The 20542-nt window shown below is 44.3% G+C and overlaps 1 protein-coding gene across 15 annotated transcripts in view; it reads right to left on the bottom strand.

Moving 5' to 3' along the window:
• szt2 (SZT2 subunit of KICSTOR complex) overlaps window positions 1-20542 on the bottom strand; it is a 120383-nt gene that overhangs the window by 85215 nt on the left and 14626 nt on the right. For 8 of the 15 annotated variants that reach the window (XM_085383258.1, XM_085383249.1, XM_085383259.1 and 5 more), the window contains exons 19-45: window positions 19894-20065; window positions 19653-19770; window positions 19296-19409; window positions 18910-19113; window positions 18654-18751; window positions 18121-18259; window positions 17747-18055; window positions 17457-17664; window positions 17052-17099; window positions 14316-14446; window positions 13833-14097; window positions 12600-12777; window positions 12398-12490; window positions 12114-12189; window positions 9974-10264; window positions 9671-9806; window positions 8253-8433; window positions 7865-8050; window positions 7402-7635; window positions 6938-7175; window positions 6514-6588; window positions 6186-6324; window positions 3354-3489; window positions 2982-3102; window positions 2646-2798; window positions 1974-2076; window positions 384-498 (exon numbers count right to left, since the gene is read on the bottom strand). In XM_085383258.1, coding sequence (XP_085239384.1) covers window positions 384-498; window positions 1974-2076; window positions 2646-2798; window positions 2982-3102; window positions 3354-3489; window positions 6186-6324; window positions 6514-6588; window positions 6938-7175; window positions 7402-7635; window positions 7865-8050; window positions 8253-8433; window positions 9671-9806; window positions 9974-10264; window positions 12114-12189; window positions 12398-12490; window positions 12600-12777; window positions 13833-14097; window positions 14316-14446; window positions 17052-17099; window positions 17457-17664; window positions 17747-18055; window positions 18121-18259; window positions 18654-18751; window positions 18910-19113; window positions 19296-19409; window positions 19653-19770; window positions 19894-20065 — 4261 coding nt within the window. The remainder of the gene's footprint in view (window positions 1-383; window positions 499-1973; window positions 2077-2645; window positions 2799-2981; window positions 3103-3353; window positions 3490-6185; window positions 6325-6513; window positions 6589-6937; window positions 7176-7401; window positions 7636-7864; window positions 8051-8252; window positions 8434-9670; window positions 9807-9973; window positions 10265-12113; window positions 12190-12397; window positions 12491-12599; window positions 12778-13832; window positions 14098-14315; window positions 14447-17051; window positions 17100-17456; window positions 17665-17746; window positions 18056-18120; window positions 18260-18653; window positions 18752-18909; window positions 19114-19295; window positions 19410-19652; window positions 19771-19893; window positions 20066-20542) is intronic. The other 7 variants (XM_085383250.1, XM_085383251.1, XM_085383252.1 and 4 more) reach the window with 6 other exon arrangements.

The raw sequence follows: 20542 nt of genomic DNA on the forward strand, positions 1-20542 counted from the left end.
TCGTCAAAGCAATTTAGGCTCAAATTATGCTCCCAGTCAATTATCGGAGATTTTCCTTGTTCAGTAAATTTCCCCCCGTGTGGCCGCCAGCAAACTGTCAGCCTCATTTCTGGATCCTTGCCTCTCTTGATACTTACCTGTCTGCCCACTCTCCACCCATGCCTGCACCTCTCAAACCGACTAAGACTCTGAACAAAAACCTTATCGTCATCTTTGAGTTTTATATACACAAAAACTCTAAATGTTTCAGAATGTAGACGTTTGTGTGGAACCTGCATCTAACTTTGCCTATCCTGGCTTACATCATCACACAGTCCCCACATCTCACAGTGAAATGATCTGTTACTGGTTGCAGTCAGTGGTGAACAGACTTGGTCACTTACTACAGAGTCCTCGGACATCGAAGGCTCTTGACTCCTGGCGAGCCCGATGCAGCGAGGCACGTGGAGGTTCCCGTCCATGTCGGAGTACTTCCCTGTTAGTGATGTTTCACAGAGTCTGGAAAGAGCACGAGGAGGTAAGTTGATGTTTTTCTGGATGAGCTGGTAATAATCATGTATTTAAGAAGAGAGAACCATCTCTGCCCGCACCATTACGACAAATGTCACACAATTTGTTGCTGCTTCTCAGGCTATTCTATCTGAAACTCACTCTCAGTGATGTTAAAGAAATGCTGCATATCTGAAACACATTAGAGGTAAATTACAATACTTACTTTCTGCTTTGCCTGTGCAGAGAAACGTCGATGTGCTGCCACTTTGAGTGTAGATAAACTGCTCTAATCACTCACGCTCCAATCAATACGTACGCTTGAATCCTCATCACAAATTCATGTCGGAGCAAAGATGCTGCTGAGGTGTAACATTACATACGTCTCGCCGCTGTTTTTATCGTCACTACATCACCTCAATAATCTATATAAATACACACATTCACACACAGACTGATTTACACGAAACTCCGTATTCTGTTGTTTGTTTCCTGTTTTATTCTCAAACAAGGGATTTTAGCGCTTTTCCTGCAGAACAACACACAATGAAACAGCTGATACGATCATCAGCTGATCACCTGTGTGCAGCAGCAGCACATGCTTCGTGCTTTCCCTCTGCACCACATCCAGAGACGTCCTGAATAACAACTGAAATGGAACCATCGTGACCGTCTCAGCTATTTCTCCAGTGACAAACCCTTCAAACCAAAGACCGTCTGCTGCAGGTGCGTTCTAAGGAGAGCGATTGCTGAGGATGTGCGACTTAAATAAACAAAGAAACTAAATAGAAAAGATTCGATGCTAATGTTGGGATGACACACTGCTGGTTTGTAAAGAACAATGACTGCATGCCTGTCAGGCCGATTTATAACATTTGACGACGGTTCTTATGCAAATAAAATATTTTCTTTTCCAAATACATCAAAAACCCACATTTCAATGCCGTGGACTCCACCTTATGAATCAAACAAACACGCACACAAAGTGTTGTGTTCAACTCCAGCAAATCTTTAGTTAAACACAACACAGTAAGTTAACTGACTGTGTTTCACTGTGAAGTGAACGGGGAACTGCGTCAGCCAGCATGAGAGGAAACGCTGGCTCCAGCCTCAGAGTGAACACTGCGATTTGGAAGCTCCTCCATCTGGCACAAACATCACAAAATTGTTTCCTTGCGATGTCCTGTTTGACAGCAGTTCAATTACCAGGAAGTCGGATTTCTCCTCCACCACACTGCTGTTGTAAGAACATCTGTGGGTGGATTTTTGCTTCCAGCAAACGAGATGGAAAAAAGTCAAGGAGAGCTGTGTCACAACAATCTTCACAAAGCTCTCGCAATATAGAGGAAAGTTTATACTGGGAACTTATACTGGGAAGTTTATACTGGGAACTTTCTTTGAGTATCGGGGGCAAAATGCTGAAAAATACTTTTGGGACAAAACTGGACCCACTGGAGAAGAAAAGAAGTAACAGAGAGTCAAACCTGAGGTAGAAGACTGATTTAGTGGAACGCTCCTGGTAGACAAACATGTTCTTCCTGTTGACCACGCAGAAGGCATTCAACACAGAGCGCAGGGCCTGGATCGCTGCGACAGGAAGACAGAAACATCCACGTTTACAGAACAAATCCACTGATTTAGGAACATCATCTTCGCTGGATTGAAACAGAGAAAGATTCTAATAAGCACATAATTGATGTAAATATGAGAACTGCACATCAAGTACACACTCAGTACAACCACAGTCCCAACTGCAGCCCACTGCAACAACCAGCGTCCAACAGGACGTTACAGCAGTCACTGCTGTGACTCGAGTCACTGCTCAGTCACAAGCACTTATTTCTTCAGCTCTCTGTATCAAAGATTAGTCCAGCCCTCAGTATCATACTGGAATTGAAAAAGTTGGATCATAACCTGAGCGAAAATATGGCAGTGAGCCATAAAAAAGAGTCCACATGTTCCCAGTTAAAGCTAATTAAAACGCATGGATTCATAGCTACGGGTGCACATTTAATAACAGAATTACAAATCCTGTTTTTGCTTTGGAGCCATTTAAATCCTACACAGCGACTCCTCGGAGTAAGAAGAGATTTATCATACACTGAACTGAAATGACTGCACGCGTTTAAAGCCGAGCACCCGGACGTTCCTCTCACCTCTGGCCACTCCCATGTTGGGTCCCATCTTGAGGCGGGGGTGAATGTGGATGATTGTGCGCCAAACCACATCGCAGGCAAAGTGCCCTGGGATAAACTGCATGGTAGCAGCCAGATAATCTCTGGCCTGGTAGCTCTCCTCTGTGCTGTAGTCTGTGGTTAGAGAAATACCAATATTTACAACTTTATTTGCAGAGGACTAACTGCAAAGAGGCGACATTAGAGTGCAACATGACAGAAGACTGCAAATGTCTTATAGGCTCTGAAACCCTTTGTGAGGAATCCCAGCGTTAATATAAAACACTGTAAAACTACCTGCAGCTTGTTCTCACTCACCATCAGCGGTGTTGAGCCTCTGCCTGCAGTGAGGCTCACTCTTCCAGATGTCTTCCTCACTCTCAGCCACCAGCAGCTTGTTACACAGATGGCTGTCGTGCAGGTCCTGGAGCAGCATACGCTACAAAAGCACAGAGTGTGCAAACACCGAGCAGTAGACTGAAAATGCAAGTTTCAATCCTCTTAAATGTCTGAAAATGATCCAGCAATTAACCTCCTAGGACCTGCGTCCACATATGTGGACATCACATTTTGGGTTATTTAGACTAAAATACTCAATTTTGCTCTACAAGGGCCTGATGTCCACTTACGAGGACATTATGCTGCTACAAACAATGAAAGAGACGCAGCTTGGGGTGCTGAGGTAACTACCTGATTCACAACTCTGCACATTTCTCCGATCTTCCTGACCACCATTTGATGCAGCTGTAAGCATTCAGGCAACTCCTGCTCTTCGTCCTTCTTCTCCAGCTCCTCGGTGCCGACCTCTTTTCCCTCACTGAAGCATCTGTAACGACACAACACACCCAAAGGATGAACAGCCGTGATCAAAGTTATGAAAGTAAGCTCAGACTTGTTTTTAGTGCCTCTAGTGTCAGAAAGGAAAAACGTTTGACTAAAAGAAAAATGAAAAATAAGAAAGAGTCAAAGGAAAACAACATTTGTATTTGATAGACTTTCCCTCATAAAGATAACATCTGGCGACCTCCCATTAATGGCGAGTTTGACACCGTAGTATATATCAGTCGACTGTTTTTCCAAGCGTACATGCATCGACCGAGACCGCCATCACTAACTTCTGATCCAAACTCGACTTTGATATGACAGAAACCGGAAGAGCCACAAGGGTTACAAGAGCTACAGAGCTGATAACTGGGAGCCATCCAGAAATACCATTACACCTGACAACATGACCTACAAACAGACTGTACTGTTAAATAATAAGAACTTCAAATAACTGGAAGTAAATCTTTTAGCACTGTGATGTTTCATGGATCAAATCCTTTCATGGTCACGAAGCACATACTAGAAGTTACAGTAACAACATGCAATAATAAGGTATGTAGTAAGTGTTTCAATTAAGAATAACTGGTTACCAGTCTGGACTTAGTCTGGAAGAAGTCACAGAAAGTCAGAGCAAAGCTATTCACAGAGTTCATGTTTATAAACCATGAAAAATATTACATGAGTTTAATATCTCCGCTTCTCAGAGAGGTTTAAAGCAAATCTTTGAGCAGCCAGGTCAAAAAACTATTACCACTAAAAACGAAAAATGAGAAGCTTGTGTAGTGAAAATTGTGTTGCAAATGAATAATGCATTTAATATCTGAGTGCACAAATGTGAAAAAAGAGAAGTCCAATCTGACTTATCAACGTCTACCTCTCTGCAAGTCAGGACTGTCCAGCTCCAGGCCTCGAGGGCCGGCGTCCTGCAGGTTTTAGATGTGATCCATCACAGCTGATTTAAACGGCTAAATTACTTCCTCAGCATGTCGTCAGGGCTCTAGACTAACTTTTTGCCATGGGCGTACCGGTACGCCTAACTTTTTAAAGTTAGGCGTACCGGCACAAAAGTTAGGCGCACACAAATTTTATAATAATTAATATAATGTGCTTTTTCAGCATTCAAAGACTGATGACACCGTGTCAGAGCACTGGCTATGAATTTCAGAAGGATCCGGCCTTAACAGAAAAGTTAGCAATAGTTCTTTTCCTATTACAGCTACATCCACTTCTGTCGTGCCTAGGCTGCTCATAGGGCTGGGTATCATCACTGATTTCTATAAATCCATTCGATTCAGGTTTTCAAAGTCCCGATTCGATTCAACTTAGCCTCAGACAGTCAGAAATATTATAATTCTGATCATTTATCAGTAATGACTTCATCAGAATTGTGAACATCACAGCAGATGCCTTTGTGTGAAAGTAACTGAGAATAAAACACAGAAAAACATGAAGGAGATTTTCCTGGTCTGGCTTTTTGTAGCAGATAACCTTAAAAATATTCTACAATGTTCTGCATATAAAGTTTAAATTTCTTCAGTATTGAACAACAGAAAAAACAGGCTTTCTTGTCCGAGGTCATTTAAGTGAAAAAGAAAAAGAGCAGCCACAGCGCTGTAAACAGCGGTAGACTGGTGGGTAATAAGCGACTGAATAATACAGAAAACAGAGATTGGAGACAGAAACTGTTCTTGAAGTACAGAGAGAGAGAGAGAGCTGTGCATGGAGTGTGATTTTAATAGTCGTGGAAGCAAAACAGCAAAATTCATGACGACATTGATCAGATGTGAAGCGCAGTTTGCTGCTTCTTTTGCTGCTGGCTCGGTGGATTTTGGATGGAGAGACAAAACCTGCAGCTCAGAATCAGCGCAAAAAGACGTAAACACAGCGCGGACCGGACGCATCAGGATCGCTGAGCTCCGACAGCGTGTCCGTCTACGTCGGGTGAGAAAGCCGAGAAAGACAAAGCTGATCCTGATGCGTCGGCTCTGTGTTTACGTCTTTGTGTGGAGTCCGTGTACCTGCTCTCATCTGCTGTTTGGTTGTTGTTGAAATGGTTTTGTGAGCTTTAATCTGAGAATCTGGCGTTTCTGACAAAACACAGTTATATTTAAAAGTCAGGATTTAATGAATTGATATCGCTTTATTCAAGCTACTCACCTCCCACTTCCACCTGCACTTTCAACTGGACCACGGCCAATCAGAGAGGTCCCGCCCCTGACTATCTCTGATTGGTTCAGTCCACGATAGGGGCAAAATGTGTGTCTGTTGTTGACCACAGGGAAGGTTGCAGATTTTTTTTTTTGCTACCTGAACAGTTGGTCGCACAGGTGCAACCAAATATTTTTTTTTAGTCGCACCACTGAAAAATTTGCTCGCATTTGCAACCAAATTGGTGGCACTCTAGAGCCCTGGTCGTGACGTTCCCCAGAGGCCTGGTAATGAACTCATCATGTGATCCAGGTGTGCTGACCCGGGGTGAGATCTAAAACCTGCAGGACACCGGCCCTCGAGGCCTGGAGTCCGACACCCTGCTTTAAACGGTTCTGATTTTTCATGTCTATAAAAATAAAAACGGGTCCTTAAACAGGGGCTTCTTTGAAAACTTGTTACAGTTGCTTCAATTAAAACCTGTATAGTTGTTTTTAGGTCACTTGTTACTAAATGAATGAAAAATGGGAATCACTAAATGACTCTGACCTGGAGTGGGAGTACACCGTCACTCTGTCCTGGTGGATCTTAACAATGAGCCAGAAGTCTGGCATAAGCCGGGCCTGGCACTCCTGTTCATCCAGGGTGGAGCTCTCACACTCAGAGTCGCTGCTGCCACCATCATAACCTGTCAACACAGCATTACGTCTGTATTTAACATGTTTCCACCATTCTTCTGAAGACGCATTGACATGAACCGTCTATAACATAAGAATTAAGACTCTGTAAAGCAGACACTTTGAACCTTTCAGACTGCAGGTGTTTCTATGACTCTCCCCCACAGGGAGCCTCTCACCCAGCTTTGTGCAGCACTTACCCTGCATGTCTGAGTCCAGGCTGCCTTGGCTGGAGACGACACTCTGGACTCGACTCGGCCTGAGTTTGCCGCCACCTGAGGAGAGAAAACAAGAAGTGATAGAGGAGCGCGTCTCTGTTCTACGCAGGTTAAACTACAGAGCTGAAACCCGAACGGTGCACCACGCTCAAAGAATCGGTTACTGTTACAATATCTTCACATTTTACTTTTACACGGACTTTATTTTTTTAATACTTGTATTTATTAAGATTTATTATGCATTATATTTATCTTTTTATATGAAGTTTCTTTTTTTACTGACCAACTTCTGGAATGAATAAAGTACAAATGTAAGGTGTGTCATCATCACTGGACATGATGATGACACACGTGCAACAAAACAGTGAAACAAGCAAACCTAAACAGGTATGAATGTGAAACTCACTGTGAGAGGCCGACTGCACGGACTCAGCCAGGCTGACACTCGAGGGGGTCTTTGGGGGTGAGCTGGCCTCTGTGCAGCTCTCTGCCTGCAGCTGGGGGGTACTGGGCTGACCTCTGTCCCCAACCATGCTAACAGAGTCATCTGCTTCAGGCTTCAAGGCTGCAACTGATTCACCAGCGTCCGGAGTCGTGTCACTGAGAGCATCAGCAGCAACACTGACTGGCTTCCTGTCCTCACTCTGCACAGAGTTCAAGTAAAAGTTAGAGTCATTCTGTCTGATAAACTCCTGCAGATAAACTCTACCAACTATACGTCTTAAAATTTAACCTGATTTATTTCCGATCATGGATTTATGCTGATGTCAATAATAACATAAAAACAAACTGAATGCACAGCTGGACAGATGAAGGCTGATCTGATGTATTTTCCCTCCTCTGCACATCACAGTCACTGATGTATCTAACCTCACTGTTGGCCTGAGCTTCTGCTTCGCTCTCGAGCGTCGTGGTCTCCGCCTGAGCTGCAGCACTGCAGGATATGGTGGCGGCAGCAGGCTGTTGTGGGGGGGATGCAGTGCTCTCAGACAGCCTCTCGGTCTCTCGGATCCTCTGAGGGTGCAGTCTGCTCAGAGACATATAGTAGAAGCCGGCCTGTTCTCCATTTAACACATAGCCAGAGAAAGACATCCTACGAAACTCCTGCAAGATAAACAAACGTACTTTATATTCATACGTCCATCTATACAGAAGTAACAAACCTCTGTGCATGCCTGTGAATCAGCCTGTAGGCACATATGCAAGAACAAAATTAAAGATTCATTAATTAACTCCTATCATGTTCTCATACAAATATGTGCAGACATGTTTTTGTAGAACATTCCTGGAGAAACTTTGTGTCTCAAGTTTAAATCCTGTTTGTTCTTCTTGCCTCTTTGAATTTTTCCAGCGACTGTTCAGGCCCAAAGACAAACTGAAGCGGGACTTCCTCACAGTGACAGTGCGGTCGACCGCTGGAGCGTAAAACGTGCTCCGCCACTTTCTGCAGCGTGGCCGGGCCGATGACCCGAGAGTGACGCAGAGCAGAGACGATCTCATCCTCCAGCAGCCAGCGGATCTGAATCACACCAAGAGAAACCAGGATAAGAGCAGCACTGCTAGTGTGTGTGTGTGTGTGTGCAGGAACAGCAGGAAGCACAGATATCTGTTCAGTGAATCTTTCACAAAGACTATTAGAAATGCTCTTGTGAAGTGTACGAACGCTGCACGCTTCAGTAATGTGGAAAAGCTGCCCACCTGTCACGTGTGGGAGGACTCACCTCGTCCATTGTGGCCAGGATTGCCAACTTGTGGGGAAGTGGGAGTTTGGATAAGGGGTCACCAGAGATGCCGTTGACACCTCCTCCCCTCAGACTGTCCAGCACGGCCATCAGCTCCTCGTCAGAGCGATAGGAGGAGGGCTGCCCTGGTGAACGATTCATGCTGCTCTCTGAGGTGTACCTACACACGGAGACAGCTGACGTGAACATCATGGAGTCCACACTCAGACTGACTCAAAGACGCAGTGCGTGCATGGGTCTCCTGCCAACAGCTTCACTCTGGTGCTGCTGCTAATCATCACTTCCAATCCCGTCAATTTAATCTAAAATAAGCAATAACTACTGAACATGAAGACAAAAATTACAATTGATTATTTTTGTCACCTCGGTTTTTAGGTTTACACGATGATAGAAACAATAATAACTTGGTAGCAGGAAATTAGCAGTCTTTGAATGAAAAATGACTGAAATAAGATATTTTCTGTGGATAAAATAATCAATTAATTCAACTTAAAAAAAATGAAATAAATAAAAGGAAACAGCACGTGTTTAATTGTAGTAAAATGAATGGAGTGATATTCCAGATGTGCTGGTGTAGTCATCAGTGAAATACCGACACAGCCACAACTGTTGCTTTGCTTTTCTAAGGCTTGTTGGAGTCCATCTACCAACTGTCAGTTCAGCCTTTTCTATAACTGTCTGTGAGATCCAGACTGATGCTGCAGTGTTTTCTTAGATGTGCATTATGGATGATTATATACAGGCAGATAGAGGTCCAGGGTCCTGAGTGGGGTGTGTCTAAAATGAAGCTCCGCCTCCATCTCACAGAGCTGTTTTTTACTTTCAAAGCTTGTGATTTGCTAAAATGCTCTCATTGAGTTTCATCTGCCTGACATTTATTCATCTCTTCATCTGGCTGCGACTATCACAGGTTGAGAGGCGGTGTACACCTTGGACAGGTCACCAGCAGAGCTAACGAGCACTAGGACTGGGTAACATAAACGTTGACAAACTGTGGTCCAGTTTGTCGTGTTTCTCTTTCAAAGGTGTTCCTGGTTCATCTGTGCTGGAGCCACTTTAATTCAGAGAGCAGTGCAGAAAGATCCTTTGTTCTCTGAAAGGGTCTGTTTTTGGTTCATGTTCAGCTTTCCTTTCATTCTGTTTGCTTTTTGTGGTCAAATCCAGGAAAGTGAGTAACGTCCTGCCCAAAGAGGCATCAATAACTCTTTAAAGGCCATTTGAGAAATTCACTGCAGAATAAGCAACGTCACCAGTTTCTGTCTTTATTTCTGCTCCGTGTCACCGCTTTTAAAAAGTGTGATTTCATTAAAATCCTACCAACGCTCCTACAAAGGATCTTTACTGCAATCGATCAGGATGTAAAATTGAGATTAAAAAAACTGGATTTTGCACACGACCTGTTATGATGGAAGTCCGCCATGGCTTCGATCTCCAGAGGCAGCGTCAGAACAAAAATATCCAGCGTGACCGAGAGTTCGTTCAGATCTACAGACTGCACCGCCTCAGCATTCTCCAGGCAGGAAATGACCTCACCTGCAAACACAACTGTGAAGTAAGCTCGGGAACAAAATTAACAGTGTGAAGAAGAAGCTCTTTGTCCAAAGTGGTGATTTATAGAAGCAAAAGAGTAACACAGCTTCAGATATGCTTCCTTGCACAGAAAGAAGCCACTTAGGTGGAAAGCAGTCAGCTGTACTCACCCAGGCACGTGGGCAGCGTCTGCATGGGCACGGAGCCATGGCAGCTCTTCATGTTGACAGAGCAGGTGATGTGAACAAACAGTGGTGGCATGTCCAGCTGTGGGGCCTCGTTCTCCAGCAGGGACTCTCCCTCCAGGATGCTGAACGAGTCCTGGTCCTGGTTCACAGTGTTGGAGTCAGACAGGGACTGGTCCTCACCCTCTCCCTGGGAGCTGCTGCCTGGGTGCTCCTCATACTCCACCACCAGATCTGTGTCGCTCTCCGTCATTATGCAGGAAGACGGCACATTTTCTGCAAGTGTAGCAAGACAACTTTAAAGTAGTCCTAAGAATCATAAACTCTGCAAACTCTTTTTGTTGTTTCACGTCTTTGGTTAAATAAGGTTTTAGGAAAGACTTTATTTTACTTTCAGGCTTTTTATTGACCCGCAGGGACCACGTGGATCCTGCCTGTTATGCATTGTTGTGCATATGTGGGCTACATGCCGACTACGGGAAAAGCGACCCCTGTCTTGACGTTGTTCTCTCGATAACGCAGGACTGCATTGGGCGTTCCAGGAAATAAAGGACTCCACATGAACGTCTGGAATCCCTGAAGGTTACTCACTGAGTTATAACTTATGTGTTTGTGTCAGTGTCTAACAGTAAAGGCATATAACTGTATATGAATACACAGACGAGTATCAGACACCTGTACAGAGATCATTTACTGCTACAATATAACCTGCATTATTAACATTGTATTAGTAATATATCCCACAGCACTGATGTTGCATTAGAGATGCTTATTAAAGTTATTGCCACCATGTTAACCTTTTTTTACAGGTGCAGCTATAATTATTTTATACACATTGCATGTTTGTGCTCATTCAGAGTTGATGCTCAGTCTCTTAAAGAAGGTTTTAAGCTTTGTGAAGCGCTATGTCCTCACAATCTATAGTGTAGGTGACTTGGAGCACAGAAGGATAAACAGCGCACACGCTTACAAACACATAATCCTGCCAGGCCAAAAGCCCGAAATTCATTTAGCTTCTAACTGCATTTCAGTTTGCTTGGTAACAGATGACAGAAGACAAGTCAAGAAAAGGACAAGCCCTCAGGGACCGTCTAGGCTGGAAATTTACTGCCATGTATGGAAGCTGTTATAGAAAGAGGAACTTCTGTGTCTGTTTTTAGCCATCTAAGATGTACCATTTACTGCAATCGATGTATTTGATCTGCAATCGCCGTGAGAAGGGGCGTTAACCCTGATGTTATAAAAGCATTTTCAAGTGTGTTCTTAGCAGGAGACGTGTGCTGATGTGATGCTGCAGACTTCTTCTCCTGTGTGCGTTGGACCTCACTCTTCTGGGCCTCTGCTGTTTGTTTCATTGCTCCACATTTATTGAAGTCGGGACACCTCAAAAGGAGGCGATGTGTCTCGCGTTTCTAAAGCATGAAACAGAAGTCGCTGAAATAACGACGCATAAGGCTGATTAAAAACTAACTGATGAAGCACTAACTGGATATTAAATGTGAAATGAGCCGTACTAAAATGATCAGTTTAACTGGGCTCGGCCTCAGAGTCTTCCTCATCTTCACCCTGCTTTGAGTTCTTCTACACCTTTCTCCCAGACGCTGAAGTCACCATAACGATTGCTTTCCATTATAAAAAGCCACTTGTGTAACGCTCACGAGCAGGCAGGTGCTGTTATTGACTGGAGAGAAATATCTGAAATTTAGTGCTCAGAGCACAGGATGGACGACTGCTGAAAATTCACTCGTTTTATTTTCCCTTTCTATCAGTCTCACATTTTATCTTTTGTAGCCTCCTCCAACAACAACAGCCCTTTTGTTGAGTCACGTTTTCACAGTAATTTCGATGATTCCACTATCAGCCTTTTGGCTACAGGTTATCAACAGCTACAGGAGGAAGAAAAGAAACAACAAACACAAAAAAGCTACGATACTCCTGCACAGAAGCTTCAGGGAAGCTTAGCAGTATAACAACTTGTGCTTAATGAAGGACGAAACATGAAAGGTCCTCCACCTTTAACATTTGTTACTGCTGAACACTGAACAACTGAATGTGTGACCACAGTGCTGACGGGAGACTAACAACAAACCCAAACTAAAGGCAAACGTTTCAGAACGGCCTTTACCGTCTTCAGTGGCGGGCTCAGCTTCTGACAGCAGCTCTTCACTCGCCCGTCTTTTCATCTCGCCGTCCTCCGACTCCTGTGAAGGAAAATCAGAGCAGCAAGGTTCATGCTCAGATATAGAGATACAGACTCACCTCTCTTCGGTTTGCTTCTCTGAAATAAACAGTTTTTAGTTTCCCCCCAACATCTGATTTGTCCAAATCCTTGATGACATCCATCCCTCTTTATAACATCTAACCTGCTATGTGACGCATGATATTGTAGCAAATTTACAGCAAACTCACCTCTTTCTTGGATGAAGGTGGAGAGTAGTAGAAGTAGTGTGGGTTGGAGGGAACACTTTTGAAATACTGAGAAAGGATCTCCATGAATTTATCCTGACAACAGTTTAAAATTGAAATGATAATTATTTAAAGCCGTTAGCTTTCTGGTCCAAGAATCAGCTTTAAGGAACTGAAGAGTACGGGATCCCCCTTCAGACACTACCTGTATTATTTTGTGCAGATCTGGATACACGTCACACGCGGGTTGTGTCTGCAGCAGCGTCAGAGGGAATTCTGCTATCGCTCCTTTCTTGGGCTCTTCCTTGATCGGTGGAGATGTAGGAGCAGAGGAATCAGGAACTCCTCTGGATTCAGCCTCACTGGTGTCCTCCACTTCAGTACTGCAGCCAGAAATACCACACAATTAATAACTGTGTCAGTTAACATGAATCTTATTGCAGACTGACCTTAAAACAGTCGTTATAAAAGTGCTTTGGAAGGGAAAAGCCAACACACTGACAGCAAACTTATGAACTGGAACGTGTTACCAGATGTGATTCATCAAAGGACAATTAGCAACATCGTGTGGTGGTTTGTTGCTTTATTTGAATGATGACTGGTGAAAGGGAAACATGCATTTATCACGTCTCAAACAGCTCTGGCATCCTGGAGGTCTCCGAGCGCCACATTATTCCAACAGAGCAGCCCACTGTGGGAGCACAGGCCCACCGGTGGCAGACTGCATTTAGGAAACAGACACCATCTATACTTCTTACATTACAAACATTTTCATGAAGCTAAATGACACTAAAACTCTGCTTAGTTGTATCATAGTTTTGTGCTGTGTTCGCTCTTTCGGCTCCTGTCAGAGATCTCATCCTGGTAAACTGGAGCTCTTCTTCCGCACGCTCGCTTGCTTGCAGGGGCTGGTCTGGAGGTCTAATGTTATAGTTTTTACTGCAGTTTACTAAGTCTTTCCCTGACCATGTAAAGCACAGTGAGAAGACGAGTGCTTAGAAGTGTGACTACAAGAAACAAAGATTTGTTTATAATAGAACTAAACCCTCTTTTTACAGAAAAGTGGAGAATAAATAAAGTTCATTAATATAACAAACGAATCAAAGTATGTTTGAGTCACACCAACATCAGCACATGTGAAGAAAACCCTGACGTAGGCCTCTGTGGATGTGAATTCACCAGCTCAGACAGCACCACCTGCTGGACAGTTTAAATCATTACCAAATGACTAAACTGTATGCTGATGGTTTGCATGCCACTAGCCCCAGATAAACAGATCCACAGACAGATGGGCAGAAACGTGGGTTACCCCCTATGCTGAGATGTTTTATGTAAAGCAAAATATAAGAAGGTGATAAGCTGTAACTTAACTTTGTTAAATAGAAGCAACTCGTTTCTCAAAGACTGGCATGTGTCTGATTCTGATGATTGGCTTCACCTGCATGAAGAGGCCACTTTATCATCGAGTTGCTCCCCCTCAGCTTCACCAAGGATAAACGTGGCAGGGCTCCTTGAAGCTTTCAGAGGCCCTCCTCCCCATCCTGGAGTCTTGCCGTGTTCCCTGAAGACCCTGATGTGTCCACATAGCGTCTGCAGGAAGGAGGTGATGTCGATCTCCTGCAGCGATTCTTCACAGTAGTCCATCGCCATCAGGACGTCCTGGGAGCTGATGTTGTAGGACTGCTGCAGGCTGCGGTATACACCTGACAAGAACATGGACGCGTGACCAAACGACGCTCGGACGAGTTTCAGTCACTGTATTTTAACACCTGTGAAATCATGGACGACTGTGACATGTTGCACTGCTGTGATGGACTTAACCTCAGATCCTCAGTTGTGTGTGTGTTTTGGTGGAGTAAGGATTTTTCTTTTTGACTACTCAGTTAAGCTTGAAGCATTCGTGTTGGTGGACACAGATCACCTTTGACGTAGCTCTGGTGGTAATGCTCCTGCAGCATGCTGCAGTAGTTGGCCAGCTCCTTGTGTTTGTGAGGCTGAGACAGGAGGTCGGTCCAAGGAGACTGACTGCTGCGATCCTGAGATAGAGACCTGCTGGGGAACAACAGCACAGAAAAGACACTGAGAAGAGGAACCCGGGTCTGACAGGATGATGAAGGATCAGTTGAACCCACAAGGATAGATTACGTTAGTACATAAAACCTCAATTTCACACATGTAGAAAACAGTGCTGGTTAAAATACAGACAGTTCCACTGCACCTAGTTTTGCATAAGCACTTACATGAACCCATATCTGCACCACAGTACAAGCCCAGTCACAAGGCCGAGAGACCAGTCGATGAAACCCTCACAAGCCAAAATCCTTCTGACCGACTGCTAAATGACCGACATGCATTTCCCAAAGCAAATAAATTTGAATGTTTCCATGTTAACCAGTGGTTGTTGACTGGTCTCTATGCTTATGTGACTGGGACTGGGGATTAAGCATCATCGAAGGAGCCAATAAGCCTGTGAGGGACAGCTGAACCTCCACAGCAAGCATCTGAAGCGCTGAATTAGGGGAGGAGCAAACATGATTTATCAGGTCAAAGTCAGGGAGAGACGAGTCATTTAACAATATTTCTATTTTTAACCTAAGTGTAGAAATTATTTGTGTGTGTTTATAGGTTTGTAGTTTAAACTTAAAATAAGACACAAACATCTAAACAACAGTCTTAATTCAGTATTGACACCCAGAGTTAACTGTTAGTTAAGCACAGGAAGTCTTTTATTGTTTCCCAGTTAACCCATTCTAAGTATTAGGATAGACTCCAGTATGCTTCTGTTTATAAACATCAGCATAACTTTACATGTTTACAAATATGTCATGGCCCCATGCTGTCAGTTTAAGCATCACCAGTCTCTGCATTCCCGCTACATCAGTGGTTCGCAAACTGTGGTACGCGTACCACTGGTGGTACTTTGGCTCCATCTAGTGGTACGCGGGAAGTCTCCAGATTAAATGATATCTGGCACGTTCTGGTTCAAACGTACAGCTCTGCTGTCACTTCCAACATGAATGAAGACAGAAAACTACACAGCAGTGACGTTTGTAGGGTTACTGAAGTTGGGCTAGCTGCTATATAATGATGTGCTACGTGATTGCTAGCAACACAGCTATGTTAGCATAAACACAGTGAAGCTGGAGGATGAACACTAACTTTCTTCCACTGGATAAAAGTTAACCTGAGGGTTCCTGATAGTTAGGGACAAATGTAATGGCATGGCAGGATGCTGTAAACGGACCAAACTTCAGTCAGGAGAACAACTGAGATAATCCATCCACAGTACGAGGTTAGTCATTCATATACTGCTGCTGGGCTGCAGCTACATCGTAAGGGTTTAAACACTGAGCTGTAAAATGAACAGTGATGATTAAAACCGAGAGAGGCCGACAGTGATCACTGACTGTTTTTACGGGCTTGTTGAGATTAGAACAAGGTACAAAGTATTAAAACATGTTAAAAACACAGCAGCCTTAATAAACACGGAGCAGTTTGTTCAGACGTCATCACTTAACGATTGGCTATCCCACCTGCTGTTTTAATGCAGCACAGTTGTTATTATTATGACGTGTCACATCCTGTTCATGACAGTTAAAATAAATAACATTCATATAAGAAATAAAACTGTCTCGTGTAAACTGCATGTGGTGTTAAATAGGCTGATCTGCACTGTTCAGAGTGCAGTGTCTGTGTGACACTCTTATATAGAATAACAGGTATCAATAATCATCCCTGACAAATATCCTGCCGACCCAACAGAGTTTGGCTTCAAATATCACTACAATCCACATTCAGTGTTTCTGAGGTGTACCAGTAAATACTGCCAACTATTTTAAACTATTGCTGTCAGCTTCAAGCATGCAGTGAGTGCTGTTTCACACAGAAAACTGAATTATTGCATTACTCAGTCGCACCAGCACAAATAATGTAAACAGAAAGTTTGATCTGTCCACATCATCTCTTTGAATTAAAACTATAGTTCATGTGTAATCCTTGGCTCATCAGCAGTGAGGCTGGTTATCCACTAAAACAAATTACAAAGCTGAAGAGCAGCAGACAAAACTGCAGCCTGTGATAGTATCAGTGTTAATACATATAAATACAGCGAGGCCAGCATCCCGCTGAGACTTTCATAATTCATGTTCGTGGATAAAAACCTTGTATATAAAACATGGATGTAGATCCCAGGTTTAAATATCAGTCTAAACTGGAAGTGTCTTAAACCTGCAGTCCTTCCCCCATCCCACAGGAAGTGTCTGAGGCAATTTTGATTTACAACCTCAAAAAAAAAAAAAACACGTCTTGGTATTTATGATACCAAACATCATTTTTATGTCTTATTCAGTAGGACAGGACAGCAGGCATGAAGGCAAGGCCACAGTTTTAAGAGACTTCAACAATGTCAGAGCTCCAAATAAGCAACAGAAGAAGAAATGTGACCCTTTGATGAGTGTCTGTGGTTTTCTCTGATGTTTGCAGCAACAGGAGGAAGCACAGACAGGCCCGGGGAGTAGATGCTTTTACCAGCCTAGTTTTAGGAAAGCCACACTGTCCCGCTCTACAAGCGCATCCCCAAGTTGCCAGAAGTGTCCAGAGAAAGCTGAGCAGCCCCTCAGCAGACAGAAGGAGAGCAGACAGACAGACAGTGTGCTACCTGAACTTCATCTGCTGACACATCTCCCAGGACTCTGCATCTCGGGCTCTATTCTCCCCCGTGAAGACAACCAGAGACACACATGTTAACATCTCCACTGCAACAATCCAAGGCTCGCAGTGCGTCACACAATCATGACAAAGCCTAATTACAACACAGCTCCTCTTCGTCTAGTACTTCTAAGACTGGGTTAGATGATCCATATTCAGTATTTGGTGACGGTTTTTGTGTTCCAGGCAATAACAGTGTCATTATTATGAGATAGCCAAGGTTACAAAGAGACCCAAATATATACAATAATTCTATAAGACCTTCTTATCATTTTATAATTGTAACTGGCAACACAACTGTAAAACCTTCCTTGTCTTTCAGGATTTCAATGCTTGCTTGTTTTTCCCTCAGTACCTGAAGAAGACGTCCCTGGGTTGGCGGCTGGAGTTTGGGTGAACCAGCTGCTCTTTCAGATTCTCCAGTGAACAGTTGTAGACGTAAACTGGACACTTCAGCTGGCTGCTGTCACCAGTGCTCTGCTGGGAAAGCTGTCTGCTGAGGCTGATATGGAAGTCTGACTTGTGTGGCTCAGAGAAGTGGACTCCTTCTTTTTCTGCAGCATCTGGAAACATCAGAAAAACGTAAATCTTTGTGCAAAATGTTTGAACAATTCAAACCCTGCAGACGTGCGGTTTTAGGCTCACCTGAGCCCGGCATCCAACTCTCCATCTCTGAGCCTCTGCTGTCCCAGCTGTTCTGCTCCAGGGTCTGGGAGTCAGCAGCTCCAGTCTGGCCATCAGATGGAGATGAGAGCACAGGGGACCTGGCGGTGCTGGAGCTCAGTCGCCGACTAGAGCGCAGGCTGAGTCCAGACTCGGACCCTTCAAAGCCACCAGTGGATCCAGACAAAGAGTCAGCCTGAGATTTGTTGCTGGGGGTCAAAGCGTCGTCCTCCTGTGTGCTCACATTACTCCGAGGCTCGGTCTCTCCTGAAGCCATCAACATCAGAACATCTGCAACATAACAAACATCATGAGAGCGCGCTAGAAGCACCACAGCCAACAAACTCCAGACTCACCTGTGAAGGTAGCAGGAAGGAAGGTGAGGATTAGATGCTGGGAGCTGATGCACTTGGCATAACATCTCCACTGTGGCGCAGAGCAGCTGCTCTCCAACAACAAGGGCTCTTCATCCACAAGGTCTGCATTGCTGAAACTCTGCCAAACACAACAGACATTTGTCACGAATACAGGAAAGACCAACGAGGGACCTGAAGCAGCTCCCACTGCAGATTTCCAGTGTGGTTGTGGCCTCATTACCTGCAGAAACAGTCAGAGAGCTCAAAAGGACTATTTCAATTTATTAGAGAAATGTTTGCATTCCTATCCCATGATTTACTTTAGTACGTTTAACTAGAAACAGCAGACTGAAAGAAAACAATACAAGTATCACAGACGTGTGTGGCAATCAAGCCTAAAGGCACCAACGGCTGTAAGGATTCAAACATTTTCAAAGGCTTCAACAGATCATCACTAGCTGCATTATAACAACATAAATAAAAAACACTTAAAAGTGACACAGGTTTGGTTTTGTGCCAATGTTGGAGATCACCTGTAAAGTGCTGGTTGACCCCATCACCTCTCTGCTGCTGCCGGCCGTGTAGAATGACGTCACCTTGTCCTGTTTCTCTGGAGGCTTGACGCACTCCTCTAAAGAAACCGAGACGACAGAGAAACTGATAAAACAGAGAACAAAACACTCATATTTTGTTACTCTCCTATCATTCTTTTCCAATTATAATGGGATCATCTACCTCCAGGAGATACTCTGGCTAGATTCACGTCCACTTGGACAGACTCGTACAGACCTTTAATAACCGGCAGGGAGAAAGGAGCGACGTGGCCGTCTCGTTCCCGCTCCAAGATGTGATGCATGAAGGCGACGTGGTCCCCGTCAGCTAACGGGATCTCTCTGTCACTCAGCTCGTTCTCCAGGCTGGTGTGGAAGAGGCTGAGCAGGAGCTCATTGGGCAGGCAGTGGGAGCTGTTCATCTGCTCCTCACTCCCCGTCGCTGAGCACAAAAAGGGAAACGCGCTCAAATCGATTTATTATATTTATTTATTATCATTTCTAAGCGTATAGATGCATGTTGTAGGACACAGATGGAAGTGAGATGCATTAAGATCAGCGAGCCCTCATATACAGTACGCTACTCTGTCTAAAGCAGGTTGACGTAAAACGTGCTGTACATACCTGTGCTGAATGTGACGAAAAACAGCTCAACCTGCTGGCATTTTGGGAGCAGCTTAATGAGGTCAAACTGGAAAGGGACCATGTGGATGCTCTCCTCAGAGACCAGATGTTCTCCTGCACGCACACATAATGGAAAATCATCACATTTTCAAACAAGCAAAAACCGGAGAATCGCATCCGCTGAGCCATCAAGGCTTTAATGTATTCAGCTTTAGTTTAATGTTTGACTAGAATGAGCTCAACAAACGTCTAACAACGGCAGACTGAGTGCTAACACTTCAGCGAGGCACGACTCTTGCAGGCGTTTCTGTGATGTGAGACGTTTTGCTAACGCTGATTAAAAGCTACGTTTGTTACCTTGTGCATCCTTGAGTCCAGCTGGCAGAGAGCAGACCTGATCCTTATTCTGACACAGCTGGCTCAGATATTCAAAGGTCATCATGGTGGACATGCAGGCCAAGTCCCTCGGGAAGATCTGCAACACAACAGGGATGCGTAAACCAAACCTGCTGCTTTTGACGAGCAAAGCTTCACGTACACAAACGGAGCAAACTGAGCTCTAGTTTGAGAGCAGCTTGTATAAGCCAGCTTTTCGTACTGCTCGAGGGAGCTCCTGGTACTTAAGGCCCTGAAAGGAGCGGTGCTGATCCGTGCAGTTCACCGTGCCGCACTGCGGTTCCACCCAGCATTCGGTCACGAGGTTCAGCTCCGTGTCCAGGTCGACTGCCTCCACCTCGGTGTCATTGTCGTCGTCGGTGGAGAAGCTAGAACTCCACGAAAGACAAAACAAAATGCTGAAAATTGAAGAGTTCAGCTGAGCTGCACAAACATTTTGAACTGTGTTAAAGGGCTTCGTGTTAGATTAACACTTTGCAGACATCGACACAGCATCAGGGTATCTCAGATTAAATGACAACGACACGCTGCTGGCGGAACATAAACATGTCAGTCACACAGCTTCTTCCTCATCACTGTCGATACCACACGCTGACCAGCTGCAGCTTTGCAATAAACATGAATAAATCAGTCAAACTGAGCCTGGATGTAAAATGCTGCATTATGTACATGTTACTGTTTTTTAAGAGGTTCTGAGGTTCAAATGAAATCCACCGTTTCTGGTTTCTGTTGCTTATTTGTAGCTTTAATAAACAGGTGAAGTAAACGTAGACTTTGATCACGCTGAACTCAAACCAAGTGACAAACATTCCTGTTGCTTTTAATAAAAGCTGCGTCCTAACAGCGTGTCC

The sequence above is a fragment of the Rhamphochromis longiceps genome, linkage group LG15 (genome assembly GCF_057381845.1).
Source record: "Rhamphochromis longiceps isolate RC_006_pf linkage group LG15, R_longiceps_female_GT1.1, whole genome shotgun sequence".
Lineage (NCBI taxonomy): Eukaryota > Metazoa > Chordata > Actinopteri > Cichliformes > Cichlidae > Rhamphochromis > Rhamphochromis longiceps.